Below are 13,980 nucleotides of genomic sequence, written 5' to 3'. Positions count from 1 at the left end.
AAAAAAAAAAAAACATGGTAGGGGGGTGTTTATTCTTTTTTCTTTTATTCTTAATTTTGCTCCTTTTGTGGTTCATTTTTGAACTTGAGGCTTTAGCTAAATACTTATGTAAAATACATTGACAGTCATTAGAATTGGTTTAGTAGCGAGGGATTTGAATAGGATGTATGTATGAAATTTTAGATTTAAAAGTCCATCGCCATTGTGTAATAGAAAATGTAATGCACAGATTAATTTTTTTTTCAATTTATTTAATTTCCAAGTTATAGGAAAGAACTTGAAATTCTGTTGTTTTTGCTTCTCTGTGATAGTGAAGGAATAGTGTCAATATGGAAATAACGTTAAAATATGGTCCTGCACATAAACTACATTTGTCAATTTATTCTATTATATAAAAATTAAGTTTTTTGTACTTAATAATAAAACCGACGTGGCATATTTTTTAGAGTATTTTTTGATTTATTTCTTTTAAATACAATTCATTACGTAAATTAATTATATCAACTAATTGATTTGGTTAGATATTTAAGTATTACACAATTTAATATTATGTATATCAATTAATTGAATATAATTGTTAGAGTATAATTAGAATTAATTAGATCAATTAATATTATTCAATATATCTAAATATTTATTATAGGATATTACGTCTTTATTATTTCGATTCTCTTTATCACCTATAAATATCATTCTATATTGTATCATTCTATACAATTTAAATACTCACAAACCTTTTTTCTATTGCTCTTTTTCCTTTTTCTAACATGGTATCAGAGTCATTGTATCCTGCTTGAGGAGGATAAGTTGATACTTTTCTGACCTTACAGATTAGTTCATCCACTACTTACTTATTTTTATGGAGAAATCATATGAGCTTTTGTCACTTTACGATAGTTTGTCATTTCTTCGCACTTTGTCACTTTTCAGCAGTTTTTTGGCAGTTTGCCATCTTTTCAGCAGTCGGTCACTCTTCCGACAGTTTCGTCTATGTTCTTTTTCGACAGTTCCATATGTGTTCCCTTTCTGCGCTTCGTTCTAGCAGTTCCGTCTGCGTTTCCTTATAGCGTCTACGCTTCCTTCCGACAGTTCCATCTGTGCTTCCTTCCGACAGTTCTATTTGCGTTTTCTTTAAGCAGATTCGTCTGCACCCATATTTATGTATTTTTTTATTTAGTTATTTCAAATAAGTTTCAAAATCAAGTTGCTACTTGAGTTTGAGGGGGGATATTAGAGTATAATTAGGATCAATTAGCATTATTTAACATATCTGAATATTTATTATAGGATATTACGTCTTTATTATTTCGATTCTCTTGACACCTATAAATACCCTTCTATATTGTATAATTCTACACAACTTAATTTATATAGTTACAATTGATCTTGCTGTTTTCGTTTTCTTAAATTGTTCTTTATTTTTTTATGACTTGATAATTTAAATAAAAAAATAAAGAAAGGAAAAAATGATGACCAAAGGCGGAGGCTAGAAGGCTAAAACGACAAAATTATTCTTCAGCATTATTATTATTAATATGAATTTTATTATTTCTTTTCTATCATTCTTTAATATGAGCTTCATTTCTTTTTTTATTATTATTAATGCTTTTATTATTTTCTTCTCTAATTATAAATCTCTTTATAATAATTCTTTAATAGAATATTTTTTGGTCTAATAGATTTTTTTCCTATTTTTTGTCAAAAATAATTTATATTAGTAGACAAAAGAAGATACAAATTAAATTTTAAAATTCAAATTTAAATAAGATGTGCAAATAGTAACTATTGAATTCATTTGATAGATTTAAACTCTTTATATTATCGTCATTGAAAATTTTAAATACTATTATAAAATTTTTTATTTTTTTTAATTTATTGTTCTTAAATTATACATTATACCATGTATTTGAAGAGTTTCATCTTTTTTAAATAAGTGTGACATTATATACTTTTTTTAATTCAAAGGGATAATGAAATCGAAGTGAGTAACAAAATTGATTATATAATAAGATACAAATTTTTAGAATTTCTAGCACAATTGACAAATTTTTAGTTTCAAAATAAATGTTTACTCTATTTTTTATCTTTTATTTTATGTTTTATATATTTTTTATTTTTTTAATTAATTATGACTGTAATAATTCATCACAAATTTGTATTTTGTAGAAAAAATTTATTAATCATAAAATACATAAGACTTAACTAAAAATTTTAAAAAATGTTGATTAATTACAAAATAAAAAATTATGAATTGTACTTTAATTATGTTGTAAAATACAAATTGAGGCTATTTAAAATTATGTTTTATCATTAATATTAACTTAAATTATAATTTTTTTCAGTAATATATTTTAATTTATTTAATCTGATTAATCTTCTCTTTCTTATTTTTTGCTAATTTAACTAAGTAAAGTTACTAAATTTAAGTTATTTTAATTCTTACAAATTTGTATTCTAATAATATATTTCAATTAATGCATTAATATAATTTTAATATTTATATGTCATTAATAATAATAATCTCATTTTAAAGTGACATTTTATCCCGAATATATATATATATAGGATTTGGATCCTCTAAAGTTTGAATTTCACTTTAGAGAGTAAAGTGTGATCTCTCACCATTGATTTCATAGGTGGGACCAAGAATAAATATGAAAGAGAAACTATTTAAGGGTAGAAGATCACACTTTACTCTCTAAAGTGAAATCCAAACTTTAGAGGATCCAAATCCCTTAAAATATTATAGAAAATCTACTATTTCTTTATACGATTAGATTAGACATATTTAAATTATTTGATTATTTAATTAAAATTAATTATATTAAAAGATTAGATTAAGATTATGGTAGACTAATTATATTATTATTACTTAATTATATTAAAAGATTAAGATTACGATGGATTATCATTATTTTTATTATTTATTATTTTTTATATTAATTTAGATATTTAATTTTTTTTTATTTTTTATTCTCTTATTCTATGTGTTTATTCCTATAAATCTTGCTAAATTAAACAAGGTACTGTATATCTTTTTTTTATTTCTCTTTTATATACACATAAAATTTATTAATTATTTTTCTTCCATCTAATAATTTTATTTTTCTTTTATTTATATTTCTTTCCTTCAATATTTTATTGGTTCTTATATAATTTTCTAAATTTTATTTTAATTTATATATTTATTCTTATTATACCTAACATTTTTTATTTATGTGTAATATACATTCTTATATATGTTATAGAAATATGATTTGATTCCATTAACTTGGCAATTTTTTTTGAAAAATATAAAGCTAAAACACAAATATATTTATAGATATTTTACTTTTTTAACTAAAAAATATAATATTTTTTACTATCGTTGTTGAAATCCTAAGTTAAATATGAATATTGATTTTTGAATTAGAATAAATATATTTTAAATTTTTTGCATATCGAAATAATATTCTATCAATATTAGAATTATTTAGATGGATAAATAATAGTGAATATAGAATTATTTAAGATGGATATAAGTACATTTTTTTATTAAAAATACGAATTTAAAAATATTATATTCAATTCTCAATAGTCAATCTCGAGAAGATGGTATTGGATTTTTTTTTGTGTTGGACCAACTTAGTTACATGGTTACATGGATGTGTAGCATCCCGAAAAAAATGTTATTCTTAATAACATGAAAAAAAGGAAGAAAGGGCTTAAGCAGTTTTTCTCAGTAAATTGGGTTCTGTATATACGTGAAGATGTTAATGTATTTATAGTAGAATAGATAATTATTTTTTAGTGTAGTTTTATCTTTGATGGTGGATAACCGCTCCCTTTTTTCTAGGGAAGTTGTTAAGATCTCCTTCTAGATAAACGAGAGATATGTTAGGAGTTAGTTACTTATTTAGATAAGATGAGTTGAACTATTGTCATCGCGTCCAATTTCTAGGAAGTCGGGTAGATATAGTTTGTGTTTGGATTATTGTTTGTAAACGAAAATTTGTATAAAACTGATTTTGATTAAAAGTGAGTTTGTATTAACGTGATTTCTGTTTGGTAATTTTTATTTAAAATGGATTATAGTAAACTAAATATTACTTGGATTATATTATTTAAAATTACTTTTAGATGAAAAATTACAGAAAATGACATGAATTTAAATATTTATTTTATGTTATCTTATAATTTTATTTTAGATATTTAAATAAATTTTAATATTTTTTTAGTATTCTCAGTACTCTTTAGTACTCTAATAAGATTAATAGAATCATAATTCAAAGAAAAAATATTCCATACAAAAAAATAACAGTAAAAAAATTTATATAAACAAAAAATAATAAGTTTTATAAAAAATAATAATATGCATGACAGAGTATTGAAGAAACAATATTATAAAAAAATAAAATTTATCGTGTGAATAACAAAAGGCACAATTGGTATATAGAAATAAATTTTAGTCCAACCTAAAAAGTTGAACGTAAAAATTAGAAATTATAACTTTTTGATAAACTTGAGTTGAAGAGTAGAATCAAGGGAAATAGATTCTCTTTAATGAAAAAAACACTTGAGAGAATAAAGTGTGATTTCTCACCTTTAATTCTATAAATGGACCAAAATTAAATAGAAAAGAGAAATCAATGAAGAGTTATATTAAACACTTGAGAGCATCTCCAATTAATTGGACCTTTATTTATTTTGGGGAGTGATTTTATAATTTTTTTTATTGTATTTTTTGTTTTGTGTCATATATCATTGTTAATTTTGTTAAGCACTTAGTATGATGAGTCTAGATAATTGCATAGCTAAATCAAGTTTATATTAAAATTTGTGTGCTCAGATAGGATTATGTTGAGTTCTAGAGAATTAGTGTATATAATACTTAAATTAATAGTAAAAATTTTACCAACATTATAGTAAAAACTGGATATATAAATTACATTGTTTAAGATAACTGAATCAGGATATATAGCTGTGTCACATTCTTTTTCTCTGTTTTATTTTTATCTTTATGAGATAAAATAAAATTATCTCTTGCATAATCTATTGCACAGATCAAACAGTAGCCAAGTTCAATTTCTGATTTTAAGATCAACTTAAAAAAAACCGTAAATTCAACGGCTCTTTTTTCAAGTCTTCTGAAACTTTTAAAAATATATATATTAAATTGATTAAATATATAAAAATTTAATTTGTTTATAGAATAAATAAAATATATAATAAAATAATAAATAATAAATATATTATAAATTATTTATATTCATAAATAAAATATTTAAATTATTTATTTATAAAAAAAATCCCTCCTGCCTTCCATTCATTTTTTAATAATCACAAAGCAAAAGGAAAGAAACTCCCTCTCTGGAAAACTCTACTCTGTTTCTCTGTGAACCAAAAAATCAGAAAAAGAAAAAATGCAGAAGCAGCAAAATCCATTTGCACTGGATTCCGACCCACAATTGCCGCAAATTAAAATCCACCATCCGACCTCCCCCCGCCACCACCCCTCCGCCGTATCCACCGCAACCCCAACACCAACCGCCGGCGCACGCCGCAAAATTGGCGTAGCCGTGGACCTCTCGGACGAGAGCGCCTACGCCGTCCGCTGGGCTGTCCAGCAATATATCCGTCCCGGCGACGCCGTTATCCTCCTCCACGTGAGCCCCACTAACGTCCTGTTCGGTGCCGACTGGGGCTCCATCGACCTCGCCATCAACACTGACCCAGCTTTAGACGACGAAGGCATTACCACCATCGCTTCCATCAACGACAGTTCTGGCGGCGGCAGTGGCGACCACAACAAGCGCAAGCTCGAAGACGATTTCGATGCATTCACGGCGACAAAGGCCGCCGATCTCGCTAAGCCTTTGCGTGAGGCACAAATCCCTTTCAAGATCCACATCGTGAAGGACCATGACATGAAGGAGCGCCTCTGCCTCGAGGTCGAGCGCCTCGGTCTCAGTGCCGTCATCATGGGAAGCCGCGGATTCGGTGCCGTGCGTCGCGGCAGCGATGGGCGCCTTGGCAGCGTTAGCGACTATTGCGTGCATCACTGCATTTGCCCCGTTGTTGTTGTCCGCTATCCCGAAGATAAGGACGGCGGCCTCGTGGCTGGTGCTAGAGCTGGGGATGCCGTGGTGGCGAAGCAGGGCGGCGACGGCAAGGCTGTGATCAAGCCTGTGACGGCGGTGCAGGATCATAAAAAAGGTTAGGGATTTGAAGATATATTTTTTCTTTTTGTGACGGAAATGGAAATGGAATTGATGTGATAGTTGATATATCGATTGTGCATTGATAAGTGTATTGTCAATAGAAACTTGGGTAGTTGTTTAAGAAACCTGGATATGGGAGACACTACAAGCAACTAAATGTAAATGTTAGGATCAAATGACATTGTGTCAATTTAAGCAAAAGCTTTTATAGGATATATATTTTATTAATCTAACCATTAAATTGTAACAACATATAGTGAAGATCATTTATACCAAATTTCACTGAAATCGAACATCAATACCCATGTAATTGAATAACTTGTTTTTGTATATTTTGAATAATTATATTACGTCAATTTTTAAGTATATAAAAGGTGTAGCAAACGATTTTGGATTGGCAAGAAATTTTTTTAGAATGATGCATACAAAACATAAACTTCTAATCCAGTGGTTAGTTTTTTAAAAAATTACTTGAAAAAAAGTTATTAAATGTTATAACATTTACTGGAAGCTACGCTAGTGTTATTTGATCCTTACCAAATTTGGGATATGTCTTGTCTGATTGGGGAATAGCAAGATATTGTATATTAGGTGGTAGAATTTTCGTTGAATGACAGTGGAGATAAATCCCAACATCGAACACTGTGTCGCTAATTTTGTTTTTAAAGATGATGAAAACTTGACAAGGGCTTCGCCCTAATGTATTGATTGGGCCACTTTAGGCATAGCTTCATCTGATTTTGGTTTTTATCGTGTTAACTTGGTTACTTGGTATATGGTTGACCTAGATAGGCCATAGTAGGATGCTTTATGGCAGATTTTTTTTATTTTTGCTTGAGGTTTACATTTTCTTATCCATGTTAGTAATGATATTAGTTGAGGTTTACATGTTTTTTATCCATATTAGTAATGATAAGTCACCATTCACATTACTTCAAGAAGCAACCTAATCTTATGCTGAGTTGGATTGGATTTTGAAATTGCATCCAATCCATGATAAGTCACTTTATGAATATGTCATTTCTAAACCTTAGGATATGGTTTGCCATTTGAGTGATATGCAAATGCATCCACTGGTTAAGCCAGGTTTCTATTAAATCCTGGCATTCACAATTGAGATGCTGGCAATTGTATTGCCTAAGGTTCGTGACATGCTTAACTCTTATGACTAGCCTTGAATATCCTTGCCTTCCATGGTTTCATTTGCATTCATTCTTTGTATTATGCTACACTAAAAGTGATATGAAATTATAAGCTATTAAGTTGACAGGCTTCTTAGGTTTCATTCATCCTGTTGTTTTATTGTTTTTCCTGTTGGTTTTGTTATGGATATGCAATTTCCAATTTGCATATTAAGATTATAGATGAAAATTGTATACTAGATAGCATCTGACACTAGGAAAACATTAACAACCTTGCTTACGTTGAATGTTTGATTCCTTGAATGACATTGAGCTAATTGAAGTTTCCTTTTCAAAATCTGTTTCCCCTCCAGCAATGCTCTATTGAATGATGATATGTGATTTTATTTTCTTAATCTCTGAGCTAATCAATCTGGATTTATACATTACACATGTTACTGTGTTTTAGACCTGAGCGTTACATCTTAAGCTGATATTGATTTTGCTGGCATTCTTGATGTTTGGTTTTCTACTTAATTTTTTTTCTTGTTGCGGAATTAAAATTTGAGCTTCTAATTGTCGGTTGATTTGGAGCAGAGCATTAGCTGAAGCCAAGTTGTTGGCCAAGTCGTTGCTTCAATCTTTTCACTGCAAGTGTGCTCTTATGCGTTCCTTCGCCCCCTCTCTATCATCTGCAACTATAAAGAAAAAGAAAGAAGCACATATATTTTCTTGATATCAGTGGTCAAATGGTATCCCCTTGTACCATGCTTCTTATTGGGGTCAACAATGCTTGTATATAAGTATATCAGATGTTACATTTTTTGATGCTGTTTAAAATTTTAAACTTTGTCATGAGATGCTTTCATTAATATATGTGTCTTGATTTTTCTCCTGTGGTTTGGATTTTTTATTGGATTGCAGAATGTATTTGATCCGAAAGGGATTGGTGGTAATGGTTATAGAGTGCTCTCTTTCTCTTTCTGTCAGGTTGTACTTAGTGCATTTCCTGCTTATGAACATTGAAAATGATTATGGCTAGTTTTTGTATGGATTAATATGGTAGCGAAACCTTTTTTGTTCCGAAGTTGTATATACTCTTTTCATGTAAATACATAAGTTTCACTGAATGGTTTTTTGGGATTACTGTTCGCATTCTATATGTGGAAGTTTATACTATCATGATGAACGCTTTATAATTTACAGATTACTGTAGAGGTTTGATGATTTCTGCCTCTTAGTTGAACTATGAAACCCTTATTATTGATCACATAGAATGTAGTTAGTCACAGGATAAAAGTTGGGGTAAGTTTCATTTAAGTAAATTTTAATTGTAATAAATACCCAAACAATTTAAGTGTAATAACCCTTAGCATCTTGTTCTTCGTTGGAGGTGGGTTAGCTTGGCAAGTCACTGTATATTGTTAGTATGGGAATGGGAACACAAAAGTGTAGTTGTAACTTGGAAGTTGGAATTAGTGCATAATATAGATATAGATAATGTACTAAAATTTAATATTTAATATATAGTTATATAAAAATGTGAATTTCGACTATAACATGAAAATAAAACTTATTTTAAGAGTATATTTCGTTCATAAAATAGAAAATGTTTTATTTCTTTTTTTATTGTAACGGATTAAGAATTTTTTTCGTCCTTCCAGATCTTGGGTGAAAATCAAATTGTTTCTAAGGTTATTTTGCGTTCAAATCGTCTCTAACATTGAATTTTGCATTGACTGAGATTGACAACATACATCTGGTTGAATTACTAAATTAGATTTTTGTTTTATTTTATTTTATTTTCGGTTTAATTATTCTGCCGGTCTTTATAGTTTCACCAAATTTTCAATTAGATCCTTATACTTTTTTTCTTTTTAATTAGATCCTTGAACCAATATTTTTTTTAATTAGGTCTCTACCGTAACAACCATTTGATTTAACGGAATATTCCATTCATAAATTGAATATTCTCTCAATTTTTTCTAAATTCATAAATTATGTCTCCCTTTTTATTTTAAGAAAAACAAAATTAACCCTTCACTCTTCTTCCACCTTTTCGTCTCCCTCCTTTGCTCCTGCCTCTCCCTCTCTCACCTTCATTCCTCCCACCTCCACCGCACCCCTCCTTCCTCTCCAATTCCACCCCCGACCACCTCTCCTTCCACCTCCCAAACTCAATTCAATGATTAGAACACAAGGGATTGAAGGGAAGGAGTTGGAGAAACTGCGGGCGAAAAAGAACATTAGAACGAAGTTCATCGCTTTGGAAAAGTTCATAGGTGTTGATGCGGCTGAGTGGTGGTGATGCTAGCGATGAAGAAGGTCCAAACCCATGTGTTTTCCACTAAAGAAAAGCTCTCAGAACTATGCTGGGATTTTCATTGAAGAAAAGCTCCCAGATCTGTTGCGTCGACCTTTGAGACGGCCTCCGACACCGTCACATTCGGCTTCTCTACCTTCCCAGATCTGTTGCGTTGATCTAACAGGAGCATCGTCGAATCCTTCTTCCACCACTCTTCACGCCTCAAGAGAAAGAAAGACAATACGAAAGAGAGACCACAAAAGAATATCACATTGCGAGGAGTCAGAAAGGGGTTGAGGAAGAGCGAGGCGGTGAAGGGCGATATGGCTGCTGCCATCGTTGTTGGAAGATGTTATCAACGAGCTGCTTTCTTCCTGTTCCTTGTCGGTGTTTGCCGTCTCAGATTTGACCTCTGTTCTGCTTCATTTTGCTTTTACCTTTTCTTCTGCTTCATTCTACTTTTGCTTCATTCTGCTTCAGCTTCATTTTATTTTTGCTTCATTATACTTCTGCTTTTACTTCTGTTTTTGAATTAGTTTTACTTTTGCTCAATGATTATGTTAAAAAAATTAATTGTGTTAAAAAATTCTGATTATGAATTCTGATTATGTGTTTTGATTATGTCATGACAAAAATTTTATTTTTAATCATACTAAAAATTAATTATGGCAAAAATTTTAGTTTTGAATTTGTGTTGTATGACATAATTTCTGCCATGAAAGAAGGGAGCTTGTTGGTAGAGGGAGGGTGGAGACAGAAAAGGAGGATGAGAAGATGATGGAGGTGAGGGTGAAAGAAAAAAGAGAAAAGTGACGGTAAATTAGTAAATTTATACTTCATAAACGTTTTTTTAACTTTTACTGTTAATAAGGACTTAATTAAAAAATTTAATATAGTATAGGGACCTAATTAAAAAGAAAAAAAAGTATAGGAACTTAATTAAAAATTTGATAAAACTATAGGAATCAGCAGAATAATTTAACCTTTATTTTTTACTCTTTTTTTATTTTTCTTTTCTTCTTTATTCCACACAGTACATTTATTTTTTTCTTTTTTTTTGTGTATGCAAGAGAATAATGGAGTTGGTCACCATGGATATAATCCTAGGATTCAATAGACACATGTTTCAATAAATCTTCTCACTCACAAAACAAGTGGAACAAATGTACCTTATTATGTTTGACTTATGTGGAGGAGCACATAAGAATGAAATATGTGAGTTATTCCAGTCCACCACTGAGTAAGTAAACTACATGGGATGTTTCTCAAGTCTAAAAGATAATCCATGTTTTCCTAAATGGAGGAATCACCCTAATTTTGGTTGGGAGAATCAAGGACAATAATACTTCAATGTTCCATACCGATATCAAGTAAATCCAATGCAATTCCAGAATCTTCAGGAATCATCACCCCTTGAGCTTGTTATAGAAAACCTATCTCAATCCACTCTTGAACTTGCTGTGGAGAGACTATCTCAATCAACTGCTAAGTTTGTTTAACAAATCCAAAACTTCATGCAAGAGACAAAAACAAACTTCAAAAATCAAGAAATCTCCTTCAAAAATTTAGAGGTACAAGTGGAGCAGATTGCCAAACAATTGGTAGAGAAGCCAACAAATTCCTTCCTGAGTGAAACAATGCCAAATCCTATGAAAAAATGTGAGGCAATTAATGTAAGGGGTACACACTACATGAAAAATATTAAGCACCATCAGATTTATCGTCAGATTTAGCGTTGAACGTTAGCAACGAGATTTCTTTTGGATTTATCGGCAATAATGTCATCAAATTCGTAAGGTTTAGTAATTATTGGCAGATTTTGGGATCCGACGATAAATCCACCTGTAATATTTGGAGGAAAACAAAAATTAAATAGCGCGTTCTTTACCATCGTATTTATCGGCAGATTTTTCCGACGATAAAGCCAAGTAGTGAAACGATGCGTTTTGGTGTCCCGCAAAGTTTTACCGTCGAACTTTTTCGATGGTAACTAGGACGTAAATTCAAAACGCAAACCCTCTTCCCCCTCATTCAGATTCACTCCCTCTCTCACTAAACTACTAAAACAACTATCTCCTTTCCTCTCCCTTCCCTCTCCCCAAAACTACCATATGTTGTCGCTGACACCGCCACCACCACAGCCCCCTCTCCGTCGTTGCCAGCCCACCCACCCCCGAGACCCCTTCGTTCTTCTTCTTCTCCTTCTTCTCTCCTTGCCACTTCACCGTTAATCTTCTCCATTCTCCGAACCACCGGCCGCACCACAAAGCCACCACCGCCGCTCCCCAGCTTCACCTCTCTGGTGTCTGCTTGTCACTGCCACCACCACCACCACCGCCACTGCGCAGCTTCTCCTCTTTGAATCGGTTTTGCCTTTGCAACAATAGATAATAGATTCAACTGCAAATATTAAAAATAGAAGCTTGTATGCTTAATGCTAATGCATGTTGAAATTCAATTAAATTATACTTTGTTTTGTTAATTGAAATCTCTATATTATGCTAAAATATTTTGTTGTAAATTGAAAAATTGTCATGCTATTCCTTTTAACAGATCCAAAAATGATTGAGAAATTAAGTTATATTAAAGCATATGTTGCTTAATAAGGATACATATTTGAAAAAAATACTATTTTAACCTGTTCTTCTGTTTGATGAAAGTGGAGATGGGTGTTTATGTCTGGTTGTTTATTTCCAATTATTTTTCTTTTAATAGATTATATCCACATGTATGTAAACTATATATTGAATGAAACATTATCCTAACAGATTTTGTTATTAGAGTGAAAAAATATTTGTTTTCTATTTAATTTTTTTCCTTTTTTCTATGAAAACCTAGTTAGGTGATGTATATGATGAGTATGGAGACTGCGTTTCTATACATGTTTGAAGATGGCTGAATTTGAGTTTATGAATATGCTGAGGTTTTGTTGATTGTTGAATTAGTTTTTCTTATTTTGATTTTGAATTTGAACTTTGAAATTTAACCTTGAAAAGTGTTTTGATTATTGAACTGAATTGCTGAATATTGTTACTGGAGTTGTTTGACATTGTCTGAAAGATGTGCATTGACTATGTTACTGCTGGTTTTGATAGATGTAGACATGATGACAAGAAGAGGTTTTGCGGATCAGGCCGCCAGTCGTGGTCGCAGCTGTGGATGGGGTAGAGGGAGGGTTTCTTTTGGTACCCCCGGTACTTCTGGATTCTCGCCACAGGTTGTTGGTTTGGCAGACCAACCATTCATCATGGTCCCTAAGCCCCAATTACATGTTGCCATCCACGGCGACGACGACGCCTCCTACTGCTCAGCAGCTTGCATCCACAACGACGCCGAGTTTAGCGACGGATGCCGTGGCCTCGGAGTCCAGCCACGACAATGAGGTAGCAACTGATGGAGCTCCACCACCTACCATCGTACAATTGCGCATTTGGCCTAATGACGGCATGGGGTAAGTATCATGTTCAATGCTCATGTATTTTTTGTTTATTGTTTTCTAGTTTTATTGATTATGATTCCCGTTGTTGCCGAGATTTCCTAAAAATTAATTCATGTTTTTAGGTTGATTTGGAATGCTTCTGGTTATTATCCTCTAATTTTATTGATTATGATTCCAGTTGTTGATGAGATTTCTTGAAAATTGATTCTTGTTTAGTGGATTTAGGTTGATTCTTATTTGTGGGTTGTTGTTAGGTTTTTGTCAAACCTGAATGCGTGTATTCAGGAGATGACGAATGTCATCAAGCTGATGTACGACCAGTCTTGGCCTAGCTACACGAAGATTTCCGTTGAGACCAGGCAACGCTAGTTTGAGAAATGGGTGGTAATTGCTTTTATTATTTCTGTTTTAATTCTTTTTTATGTAGTTTATATCCTCTATCTTGTATAAATGAATTTAAAGCTTCATTGTTGCAGCTGCACTTCATTTGGGACGTTGAGCATGACCTGGTCCATCCAAATGATATTCAACTATAGGATGGGTCAGCGGCTCTAGCAGATGCTGGACGATGTTCGCCATGGCCGGGACCAACGGACGTGCTGGCTCCGACCGGAGGTAAATAAGGGATTGTTTGCTCATTGGGAGAATGATATGGGGTTCATGCATTCCCATCACACCAACCGAGCTAACAGTGCATCAGAGAGGTCGTCAAAGAAGGGCCTGTTTGCTCATTGGGGTCGTTTTTTGCCAACAGCCTCCGCACCTCGACGTTGAGGCCGTCATCACGCTCGACCACCAGTTGAGCCGTCCAACGCGAGGAAGGTGTGGATTATTTGAGGCTCCAGGTGTAGGATCTCCAATGCATCCTTCACCAATAGGCTCAGGAGCTTAACGACTATCGGGAGAGGTATCAAA

The 13,980-nt window shown here is 32.0% G+C and overlaps 1 protein-coding gene across 1 annotated transcript; it reads left to right on the top strand.

The window, feature by feature from the left end:
- The first annotated feature begins 5,320 nt into the window (after positions 1-5,320).
- LOC107478317 (universal stress protein PHOS32) lies at positions 5,321-8,404 on the top strand. The gene is made up of 2 exons (XM_016098457.3): positions 5,321-6,195; positions 7,919-8,404. Exons 1-2 carry the CDS (start codon positions 5,403-5,405, stop codon positions 7,924-7,926), a joined length of 801 nt encoding a protein of 266 aa, XP_015953943.1. The 5' UTR covers positions 5,321-5,402; the 3' UTR covers positions 7,927-8,404.
- The last annotated feature ends 5,576 nt before the right edge of the window (positions 8,405-13,980 follow it).

This window comes from Arachis duranensis, chromosome 3, assembly GCF_000817695.3.
Source record: "Arachis duranensis cultivar V14167 chromosome 3, aradu.V14167.gnm2.J7QH, whole genome shotgun sequence".
Lineage (NCBI taxonomy): Eukaryota > Viridiplantae > Streptophyta > Magnoliopsida > Fabales > Fabaceae > Arachis > Arachis duranensis.
The sequence above is the reverse complement of the archived record's forward strand: the minus strand, read 5'-3'. Positions and strand labels throughout refer to the sequence as shown.